General features: G+C 50.1%; 1 protein-coding gene across 1 annotated transcript in view; it reads right to left on the reverse strand.

The window, feature by feature from the left end:
- RHPN1 (rhophilin Rho GTPase binding protein 1) overlaps nt 1-12127 on the reverse strand; it is a gene marked incomplete in the record, with an annotated part of 104062 nt that extends 91935 nt beyond the window's left edge. Inside the window, 2 exon segments of the mRNA XM_077490525.1 lie at nt 10199-10292; nt 12073-12127. Of these exon segments, the coding sequence (XP_077346651.1) occupies nt 10199-10267 (69 nt within the window).
- Between the last annotated feature and the right edge of the window lie 472 nt (nt 12128-12599).

Genomic DNA, 12599 nt, shown 5'->3' on the forward strand with positions numbered 1-12599 from the left:
TTCTGTAGGTTTTTTTTGGGGGGGGGGGTTGTTTTTTTGGCCATACAATCGCTTTAAAATGCAAATCAATAACTTTTTTGAAATGCGTTTTCCTAGATATTTTTGTTGTTATTCTGTCTCTCACTGTTAAAATAAACCGACCATTTAAATTATAGACCGATCATTTCTTTGTCAGTGGGCAAACATACAAAATCAGCCGGGGATCAAAGAGTTTTTTCCCCTCACTGTAACTATCACAGCCTTTGTTATGACCCTCAACATTGAGCTCAGGTGCCTCCTGTTTCCATTGATCATCCTTCAGATGTTTCTACAACTCGGATTGGAGGTCACCTGTGGTCAATTCAGTTGATTGGACGTGATTTGGAAAGGCACACACCTGTCTATAGAAGGTGCCACAGGCAACAGTCCATGTCAGAGAACAAACCAAGCCATGAAGTCCAAGGAATTGTCTGTAGACCTCGGAGACAGGATTGTATGGAAGCACAGATCTGGGGAATGGTACGGAAAAATGTCTGCAGCATTGAAGGTCCCAATCAGCACAGTGGCCTCCATCATCCATAAATGGAAGAAGTTTGGAGCCACCAGGACTCTTCTTATAGCAGGCCGCCCAGCCAAACTGAGCGATCGGAGAAGGGCCTTAGTCAGTGAGGTGACCAAGAACCTGGTGGTCACTCTGACAGAGCTCCAGTGTTTCTCTGTGGAGAGAGGAGAACCTTCCAGAAGAACAACCATCTCTGCGGCACTCCACCCATCAGGCCTGTATGGTAGAGTGGCCAGACGGAAGCCACTCCTCAGTAAAAGGCACGACAGCCCACCTGGAGTTCACCAAAATGTACCTGAAGGACTCTCCGACCATGAGAAACAAAAATTCTCTGGTCTGATGAAACCAAGATTGAACGCTTTCGTCTGAATGGCAAGCGTCAAGTCTGGAGGAAACCAGGCACCGCTCATCACTTGGCCAATACCATCGCTACGCTGAAGCATGGTGGTGGCAGCATCATGCTGTGGGGATGTTTTTTCAGCGGTAGGAACTGGGAGACTAGTCAGGATGGAGGGAAAGATGAATGCAGCAATGTACAGAGACATCCTTGATGAAAACCTGCTCCAGAGCGCTCTGAACCTCAGACTGTGGTGAAGATTCATCTTCCAACAGGACAACGACCCTAAGCACACAGCCAAGATAAAAAAAAAAAAAAAGGAGTGGCGATAGGACAACTCTGAATGTCCTTGAGCCAGAGCCCGGACTTGAACCCGATAGAACATCTCTGGAGAGATCTTAAAAATGGCTGTGCCCCGATGCTCTCCATCCAACCTGATGGAGCTTGAGAGGTTCCTGCAAAGAAGAATGGGAGAAAAAACTGCCCAAAAATAGGTGTGCCAAGCTTGTAGCATCATACTCAACAAGACTGGAGGCTGTAATTGGTGCCAAAGGGGCTTCACCAAAGTATTCAGCAAAGGCTGTGAATACGAAGTACAAGGGATGATTTGGTTGGAAGTATCCCCGCGCTGTCGTCAAGGGCCTAAACTATTTAAAAGGGTAGGTTGCAGCAAACTACCGACAGGGGTATGAACCCTAACCCCCAGATAATAAAAATAAAAATCAAACAGATGGTGTTGCGCTACCTGAACTAGGTATAAATATAGATATAAGGAGCCTGGTACTGGAAAAAATATATAAAGTCTAACTATAAATCAACTAGCCTGTCTTAAATAAAAATTAAAGTGCCTTGTGCTAGTGTATTATGAAACTTAAATTCTAAAAATCATGTGTTTATATATCAACATAAGTCACTAAGTAAAAAGAAGAAATATTCCATAAAGTGCAAGTGTTAAAACGTGCAATTCATAATGCATGAAAAAAATGATAAAATACAGTCCTTGGTAAAATTAAATAAAGTGACAGTGATAGTTAACTCCGTAATCTTCTTAAAAAATATAAAAAAGGTATTAAATATATATATAAGACAGTCTATATAAAAGCTGAAATAGGTGCTCAGTAATTTGTTCAGTGCTTCTCAAAAAGAAAAAAAAAAAAAAAAAAAAAAAAAAAAAAAAAAAAGAAAAAACAGGTGCCAACAATCGTGTTGTAATTTCTGTGTCTCCAATATACACGGCACACTAGGTGAAATGGCCCCTTACCTTACTGCTGTAAGGTAAACAGCAAATCAAGCAGCAAAACCAAGGGTCCAGGGATTCTATCCTAAATCCTCGCAGCTGGATATTGGTCCCCTCAGGTAGGTAGTTTTTCCTCTCAGATAGTTCCCATAGGAAAGATAGAGGTACACTCGGATGGTGAAGTACGTTCGTAAAATTTATTGTAACGATATATAAAAAGAGGTACTCACAAACATACGATAAAATACAGCTTTAAAAACAGACGAGCAATCCGCTCGTGTATGCGAACGTCACTTCCGGTATCCTCGTTCCGACGCGTATCGTCACTGATCACGTGACTTCATCAGGGATTCCCTGATGAAGTCACGTGATCAGTGACGATACGCGTCGGAACGAGGATACCGGAAGTGACGTTCGCATACACGAGCGGATTGCTCGTCTGTTTTTAAAGCTGTATTTTATCGTATGTTTGTGAGTACCTCTTTTTATATATCGTTACAATAAATTTTACGAACGTACTTCACCATCCGAGTGTACCTCTATCTTTCCTATGGGAACTATCTGAGAGGAAAAACTACCTACCTGAGGGGACCAATATCCAGCTGCGAGGATTTAGGATAGAATCCCTGGACCCTTGGTTTTGCTGCTTGATTTGCTGTTTACCTTACAGCAGTAAGGTAAGGGGCCATTTCACCTAGTGTGCCGTGTATATTGGAGACACAGAAATTACAACACGATTGTTGGCACCTGTTTTTTCTTTTTTTTTTCTTTTTGAGAAGCACTGAACAAATTACTGAGCACCTATTTCAGCTTTTATATAGACTGTCTTATATATATATTTAATACCTTTTTTATATTTTTTAAGAAGATTACGGAGTTAACTATCACTGTCACTTTATTTAATTTTACCAAGGACTGTATTTTATCATTTTTTTCATGCATTATGAATTGCACGTTTTAACACTTGCACTTTATGGAATATTTCTTCTTTTTACTTAGTGACTTATGTTGATATATAAACACATGATTTTTAGAAGTACAAGGGAGTTTTTTTTAATTTTTCATAAATTTGCAAAGATTTTAAAACAAACTTCTTTCATGTTGTCATTATAGGTTATTGTTTGTAGAAAAAAAATAAAAAAAATAAAATAAAAAAAGTTTGCTTTTGGGTTTAATAGCACTTTACATCATGGGTGGGCAACCTGGGGCCCTCCAGCTGTTGCAGAACTACAAATCCCATCATGCCTCTAGGAGAAATTGTAACTGCCAGCCTTGCAATGCCTCATGGGAAATGTAGTTCAACAGCTGGAGGGCTACTGGTTGCCTGCTCTAAATCCACCATGGGCAGTCCTCCAAATCCCCCGCCGGACGAGCCCTGCTCTTCTCAATTCTGATGATGAATATTCAGTTTCCAGGGTGGAAATATGTTCCTAATATAGACCCCCCCCCCCAAATGGTGATCCTCCCGGCGGTAGACGTTTGTGATGGAATAACTTCAAAGCAAAATTAACCATAAAAATACTTCTATGACACGGCCTACAGACAGAGGGCCAGATTGGAATCAGAGGGAGGTCCGGAACTCTGCGATCCCCGTCCCTTTGCTGGTTTAGGTGTTGGGGAAACAGATCAGCGAGCCGCCACTCCAGCATCCCAGCCTGGAAATCAACATTTCAGCATAAAAACAGCGGGCACCGCGCCAGGAAAAAAAAAAAAAACAACGCAACAAAACACAATGCTGGAAACGGCGCAGACAGGAGGAGTTCTGCATTCTAAACCATCGATGGAGAACGCTCACATCAAATTAGCTAAAAAGGACCCCCGTCACTGACTGTGAACGATCACTATATTTTATTTCCCCATCATCAGCTCCATCTAGTGGCCATAATGCTGTATTTTCCTGATTCAATCGAAGAACATCATTTGACCTGCAGAGAAAAGAAGCCCAATACTCCCATTCAAACAGAACAAACGTACATGTGATTGGATTTCACTGGACGAATAACACGTTCAATTTTTTTTTATAAATAACCCCCCCCCCCCCCCCCAAAAAAAGTCTCCATATGGTGCACTCTGTGAGATTACTCCACAACCTTCTGTAGTAAGGCTCATATCATATTACTGGTCATTGAGGCCTGCACCAGTGCGGGAACTTGCATGAGAGCGTATTTCCCGCACTGCACGGAAACGGGCTGTCCTTTGCAGATACAGAGCTCTTAATGGCACCCTTATGCATCTAGAAAACATGGGTGGCCACCAAAACACATGGTGCCGCAGGTACCATGCGATTTGTTGTAGCGCAAATTTAAAAAATTGTGCCTTCAGTACTTTTTGCGAGATCCCACACATTTGGCATTTGGGGGTGGCAGTAAAAGTATGGCGCAACTATTGGGTTACCGCCCCTCAACCACTAGTGTGAACAAACCCATCAGCATAAACAACAGCTGTACTTACGATCTGCAGTACAAGGATCTCCTTGCTTCTGCTTCATCCAATCTGAGCTTCCTCCACCTTTACCATTTGCCCCACCAATCATCAGATCGCTGTTCCTACTCACTGTTCTCCTTGCTGGAGGGGGAAGCTGTACCTGAGGATCTGCAGTGCAAGGTTCTCCCTGCTTTATCTAATCTATGGACCTATGCTTTCTCCACCTCTACCATTACCTGACCAGTCATCAGATCACTGTTCTCCTTGCTGGAGAGGACGCTGTACTGAAAAGGACTTGTAAAGCAAGTACCTTCCTGCTTCTGCTACATCCATTCTGTGGATCTGTGCTTCCTCCACTTTTACTATTTACACCCACCAATCATCAGATCACTGTTCCTGCTCATTGTTATCCTTGCTGAAGAGAAACCTGTAGTACAAGAACTCCTTGCTTCATCCAATCTGTAGATCTGCGTTTCCTCAACCATTACCCAACCAGTCATCAGATCGCTGTGTTCCTGCTCACTATTCTACTTGCTGGAAAGGAAGCTGCACCTAAGGAACTGCAGTGCAAGCATTTCTTCTCCTCTGTTTCATTCATACTGTGGATCGGTGCTTCCTCCACCTTTACTATTTACCCCACCAATCTTCAGATCACTGTTCCTGCTCGCTATTCTCCTTGCTGGAGAGGATGCTGTGCCTGCAGAACTACAGTACAAGGATCTCCCTGCTTCATCCAATCCATGGACCTACGCTTTCTCTACCATTACCTGACCAGTCATCAGATCACTGTTCTCCTTGCTGGAGAGGAAGCTGTACCTAAAAACTTGTAATGCAAATACCTCCCCGCTTCTGCTACATCCATTCAGTGGATCTGTGCCTCCTTCACCTTTACACCCACCAATCATCAGATCACTGTTCCTATCAGTTATCCTTGCCAGAGAGGAAGCTGTACCTGAGGACCTGCAGAGCAAGTACCTCCCCGCTTCTGCCTTATCCATTTTGTGGATCTGTGCTTCCTCCACCTTTATTATTTATCCCACCAATCATCAGATCACTATTCCTGCTCACTATTCTCCTTGCTGGAGAGGAAGCTGTACCTGAGGAACTGCAGTACAAGATCTTCCTGCTTCATCTAATCTGTAGATCTGTGCCTCCTCCCCCATTACTCAACCAGTCATCAGATCACTGTTCATTCTGTGGATCTGTGCTTACTCGACCTTTACCATTTAGCCCACCAATCATCAAATCGCTGTTTCTGCTCACTGTTCTCCTTGCTGGAAAGGATGCTGTACCTAAGGAACTGCAGATCAAGGATCTCCCTGCTTCTGCTGCATCCATTCTGTGGATCTGCGCTTCTTCTATCCATCACCCCACCTTTCCTTAGAGGACTAATGCATCTCTGGTCTACCATGGTGTGTGGCTCTTTGCCAGCTCCTACTTATGGCTGCAAACCATCTGAAACCGTCTAACCAGATCGCTGTTCCTGCTCACTATTCTACTTGCTGGAGAGGAAGCTGTACCTGAGGATCTGCAGTACAAGATCTTCCTGCTTCATACCATCTGCAGCTCTGCATTTCCTCCACCATTATCCAGTCATCAGACCGCGGTTCCTGCTCACTGTTCTCCTTGCTGGAGAGGATGCTGTACCTGAGGAACTGCAGTGCAAGGATCATCCTGCTTCAACTAGTCTGTGGATCTGTGCTTCCGCTAGCCATCACCCCACCTTTCCTTAGAGGAGTAATGTATCTCTGGTCTACCATGGTGTGTGGCTCTTTGCCAGCTGCTACTTATGGCTGCAAACCATCTGAAACCGTCTAAGCGTGGTGGTGGTGCGGTGGGGGGGGGCCTATTCATACACTCAAAGTTGCATCAAAGTCATACTGGAAACTTTTGAGTCCCGGTGAATGGAGCCTTAAAGCTTGCACCACAACCATGTTTATTCTATGCGTTAGACCAATGGTCTCCAAACTGTGGCCCTTTGCCAGCTTTTATCCGGCCCTCGGGACACTACTCCTCCCACTGATACGAGACACTATTCTGCCAACTGAGACCAACAATGAAGCACAATATCTCCCACTGACACTAATAATGGGGCACCATTCAGCCCAATGATACCGATGGGGCACTGCTTCTCCCCATTATGCCAAATGGAACACGTTTATTCCCACTGATGCCAGTAAAAATTTCCACTACCGCTGGCCATAGTCCGGCCCTCCCTAAATGTCTGAAGAACAATCAACCGGGGCCCTTTGTTTAGAAAAGTTTGGAGACCCCTGCATTAGACAGTTGTGGCGTGGCCCTATTCACTTGAATAGGTCACATTAGGCGAGTGGTGCGGCCCACCGAATGCCAAGGGGAATAATTTTTTGCCACACCAAAGCAACCACAGCCAGTGTACAACCCCGACAGGGTGCCTATTCAACTTTAGAGGTGATGGTTGTGGGGGGGGGGCAGTAAAAAAACGTAGCTCCATCACCTTTTTATTACCCTCCAACTTCAAATGTAAATTTAGAAAGATCTCAGCACGTGCGCTGGCTGCTTCTAATCAGATTGCCACCAGCACCTTCACCTGGACTGGATTTCAGCAGCACCTGCAGGACGTATATATAGCAAATCCCCCCCGGCCAGTCCCTTTATCCAACAGAAGACCTGCCTAATCCTTTAATAGCATCGGATCCAATTAGAGAGAAGACGTCTGAGGACCATTCCGGAGCACGCGCTGCTGGATACAAAGTATTGAAGAAAGATCGCTTTTCATTCTAGTTTACTGTCCTTCAGACTTTGGGGGGGGGGGGGCAGACTGTGGCCAGTGAGAGTAGAAAATGTCCTGCCATTGTAACAGCGCCCCATCGTTGGGGTCAGTGGAGGTAATAGCGCCCCATTGTTGGGGACAGTGGGGGGAATAACGCCCCTAAGGGCCAGATAATAAAAATAAAAAATGGGCTGCAGTTTGGAGACCACTGCAATATTGTCCCACTTGAGTAACAGCTCCGAGTCTGCTGACCTCACATCCAAGATGGCGGCACCCAGCAGCAGTCACAGGAAAATAAAGTGTATAAAATATAATAATAACTTATGGGAACATTTTTGTTGAATTAAATTGGTCTGGCAACATGGTGTCTGCAAAATAGACCTCCAGCTTCTCCCTAGGCTCCACCCATCACCTGTCTCCTCCCGGGCCCCCACCCCCCCCCCCACCTCCTCCCAGGAGCCCCACCATCCTCCTCCATCTGCTCCCGGAAGCCCCACCATCCTCCTCCACCTCCATCCATCACCTCCTCCCAGGAGCCCCACCATCCTCCTCCCGGGAGCCCCACCATCCTCCTCCATCTGCTCCCGGAAGCCCCACCATCCTCCTCCACCTCCATCCATCACCTCCTCCCAGGAGCCCCACCATCCTCCTCCCGGGAGCCCCACCATCCTCCTCCATCTGCTCCCGGAAGCCCCACCATCCTCCTCCACCTCCATCCATCACCCCCTCCCGGGAGCCCCACCGCCATCCACCTCCTCCCGGGAGTCCCACCATCCTCCTCCATCTGCTCCCAGAAGCCCCACCATCCTCCTCCACCTCCATCCATCACCTCCTCCCGGGAGCCCCCACCACCATCCATCACCTCCTCCCGGGAGCCCCACCGCCATCCACCTCCTCCCGGGAGTCCCACCATCCTCCTCCATCTGCTCCCAGAAGCCCCACCATCCTCCTCCACCTCCATCCATCACCTCCTCCCGGGAGCCCCCACCACCATCCATCACCTCCTCCCGGGAGCCCCACCACCATCCATCACCTCCTCCCGGGAGCCCCACCACCATCCATCACCTCCTCCCGGGAGTCCCACCATCCTCCTCCATCTGCTCCCGGAAGCCCCACCATCCTCCCTCCACCTCCATCCATCACCCCCTCCCGGGAGCCCCACCTCCATCCATCACCTCCTCCCGGGAGCCCCACCTCCATCCATCACCTCCTCCCGGGAGCCCCACCTCCATCCATCACCCCCTCCCGGGAGCCCCACCTCCATCCATCACCCCCTCCCGGGAGCCCCACCTCCATCCATCACCTCCTCCCGGGAGCCCCACCTCCATCCATCACCTCCTCCCGGGAGCCCCACCACCATCCATCACCTCCTCCCGGGAGCCCCACCACCATCCATCACCTGCTCCCGGGAGCCCCACCACCATCCATCACCTGCTCCCGGAAGCCCCACCATCCTCCTCCACCTCCATCCATCACCCCCTCCCGGGAGCCCCACCTCCATCCATCACCTCCTCCCGGGAGCCCCACCTCCATCCATCACCCCCTCCCGGGAGCCCCACCTCCATCCATCACCCCCTCCCGGGAGCCCCACCTCCATCCATCACCCCCTCCCGGGAGCCCCACCTCCATCCATCACCCCCTCCCGGGAGCCCCACCTCCATCCATCACCCCCTCCCGGGAGCCCCCACCTCCATCCATCACCCCCTCCCGGGAGCCCCACCTCCATCCATCACCCCCTCCCGGGAGCCCCACCTCCATCCATCACCCCCTCCCGGGAGCCCCACCTCCATCCATCACCTCCTCCCGGGAGCCCCACCTCCATCCATCACCTCCTCCCGGGAGCCCCACCTCCATCCATCACCTCCTCCCGGGAGCCCCACCTCCATCCATCACCTCCTCCCGGGAGCCCCACCTCCATCCATCACCTCCTCCCGGGAGCCCCACCTCCATCCATCACCTCCTCCCGGGAGCCCCACCTCCATCCATCACCTCCTCCCGGGAGCCCCACCTCCATCCATCACCTCCTCCCGGGAGCCCCACCTCCATCCATCACCTCCTCCCGGGAGCCCCACCACCATCCATCACCTCCTCCCGGGAGCCCCACCACCTCCTCCCGGGAGCCCCACCACCATCCATCACCTCCTCCCGGGAGCCCCACCACCATCCATCACCTCCTCCCGGGAGCCCCACCACCATCCATCACCTCCTCCCGGGAGCCATCCTGGTTATGAAGTCATTTCTCACAGTATATGGTCATGGGGGAAATAGGGGGGGGCGTCATCCCTGGACATCTACTGCAAAGGCTTCTCGACTTCAATATTTGGGAATCACAGACCAGGAACAGCAAGGACTGAACTCCTATCTACTTGTTCCAGGGCAAAATCATCCCAGATCATACAGTGGGAGATGGCATGAAAACCATCCAAATTTAAGTATAACTAAAAGGTAAACTTTTATTTAGTATTGGATAGAGTGGAGAGGGATTAGAACCCGCTGTCAGTTTTTTTTTATATGCCCCCCCTCCATTAGGAGATTCACCCTCTGTGTAATGTTTATCATTATACCCAAAAGAACCCCCCAAATTTTGGGTTGTCACCAGAACAGGAATAGAGTGGAAATTGTCCAATGGGGACACTAGTTCTGGTAACAACCATAGATTGCCTCTAACTTCCTGTTTTGGTTATGGGACAGGAAGTAAAGGGAAAGCTCCCCAACTGGGCAGGGATGGTAAAAATAACCCCCCTACTCTATCCAAAAAAAAGAAATAAAATATGGCTTTAGTTCTACTTTAAACAGATGTGAAGCCAGGGATGGAGAAAGCATAGGGAGTACAGCGCCTCCCGTAGACAGAGAGGGGGGAGCCAGGAATGGAGACCAAACAGGGGACAGACATGAGAGGTCTCTTACCTTGCGGACACTCCCCTCCGTCCCCCCACGTGACAACAAAGGGTCCCCGTCCACGGGAACCGACTCCATCACTGTCCACGTCCTGGCAGGAGACCTGGAGAAACGGAAAGAGACCACATTCGTCATCAGTGACACCGCATTAATACCGCCCCCCCCCCCCCCCACACACACACACACGTGTGTACCGCCCCCTATCACCCTAAAATATATACATACATACATACGCCACCAGTTGCCCCACCCAACACCTACCCTTCCCTGCCCCCTAAATGATCTCATGAAATTACATTATTAAAAAGTGTTTGTTATTCTAAAAAAAAGAATAATGGATCCTGTTCCCTTAAATCATGTTATAGAGCACAGTGCTTGTGCTGTGTCATTTGGCCCCCCCCACAGCACCTGAAACACCTGGCTGATCCTGGATGACCACACTCTATCATGGCTGCCGAGTCCTGACACCGTGGTCAGTTTACATGCCTCCATCATCCGCAGCTCTCCTGTCCTCCCCTCCCCCTCTCCACCCTGCCTGTCTGCTCGGGAGTGTTTTCCCCCCTCCACTGCTTTAAAAACTAAATCTATTCATAACTCCTCTGCTCTCTCCTCCTGGGCCGACGTCAATGGCAGTGCTCGGCCCCGCCCACTATCACCGTCAGCCGGGGAGAGGAGAGAGCCTATATACACCCCTCTATCATCTCTATATACACACCCCTCTATCTACACCCCCTATAGGATGTCTATATCTATCTATCTATACCCCTCTCTAGGATCTCTATATACACCCATCTAGCTACATCCCTCTATCATCTCTATATACTCCCACCCTTCTATCATCTCTATATACCCCCTCTATCATCTCTATATACTCCCACCCCCCTCTATCATCTCTATATACTCCCACCCCCCTCTATCATCTCTATATACTCCCACCCCCCTCTATCATCTCTATATACTCCCACCCCCCTCTATCATCTCTATATACTCCCACCCCCCTCTATCATCTCTATATACTCCCCCCATATCATCTCTATATACTCCCCCCATATCATCTCTATATACACCCCTATAGGATCTCTATTTACACCTCTCTCTATATGCACCCCTCTATCATCTCTATATACACTTCCCCTCCCGGTAGGTACACCCCTTGTCCCCCCGGTAGGTTCCCCTCCCCCGCTCCACCTCTCCCTCCCCGGTAGGTACACCCCATGTTTCCGGTAGGTCCCCCTCTCAGGTAGGTACACCCTATGTCTCCAGTGGGTCCCCCTCCCCCTCTCAGGTAGGTACACCCTATGTCTCCAGTGGGTCCCCCTCCCCCTCTCAGGTAGGTACACCCTATGTCTCCAGTGGGTCCCCCTCCCGCTCTCAGGTAGGTACACCCTATGTCTCCAGTGGGTCCCCCTCCCCCTCTCCGGTAGGTACACCCCATATCTCCGGTAGGTCCCCCTCCCCCTCTCTGGCAGGTACAGCCCATGTCTCCCCCCTCTCCGGTAGGTACACCCTATGTACACCCCATGTCTCCGGTGGGTCCCCCTCTTAGATGGGTACACCCCATGTCTCCGGTGGGTCCCCCTCTTAGATGGGTACACCCCATGTCTCTGGTAGGTTCCCCTCCCCCTCTCCGGTAGGTACAGCCCATGTCTCCGGTAGGTCCCCCTCCCCCTCTCTGGCAGGTACAGCCCATGTCTCCCCCCTCTCCGGTAGGTACACCCTATGTACACCCCATGTCTCCGGTGGGTCCCCTCTTAGATAGGTACACCCCATGTCTCTGGTAGGTTCCCTCCCCCTCTCCGGTAGGTACACCCCATGTCTCCGGTGGGTTCCCCTCTCCAGTAGGTACACCCCGTGTCTCCGGTAGGTTCCCATCCCCCGCTCACCCTCTCCGGTCTGTCTCCTCTCCGGTTCTCGCTCATCCCGCTACATAACGGGACCAGCACCGGGAGGGCGGGGACTCCCTCATGACTACGTCACTCCTTCTCTCTGCGCCAATCCGGAACAACCTCTGCTCCCGCTTGCACCAATCCAGGTCAGGGGGAGGGGCGGGAGCGGGGCGGAGAAAGGAGACAGAGTTCTGGTCTCCATGGAGATCCGGAGTTTTAGTACTTCATTGGGCGGAGCCTCCAGCTCTACAGGTGCCGCCAGACACGAGTGTGATGCCGCCCTCTGCAGGTGATAGCGGGAGCTGCACCTGTCCTCTCTATACAGTACAGAACCCCCAGTGATGCTGCGTGGAGCTCCCTCCCTCCCTGGGCACGTCGGATCTCTATTCACAAAGCGGAGTATTTACTAAACAATCATCTGCAACGTTTATAATAAGATCGGGAAACCTTCACAACAATTCGGTGACCAGAGGCCTGACTAGAATGTTCAGGGCCCCGGAGCGAGAAACCATGGAGGGGTCCGT

This window comes from Lithobates pipiens, unplaced genomic scaffold, assembly GCF_037356315.1.
Source record: "Lithobates pipiens isolate NorthernLeopardFrog02 unplaced genomic scaffold, aLitPip1_a1.2 Scaffold_19, whole genome shotgun sequence".
Lineage (NCBI taxonomy): Eukaryota > Metazoa > Chordata > Amphibia > Anura > Ranidae > Lithobates > Lithobates pipiens.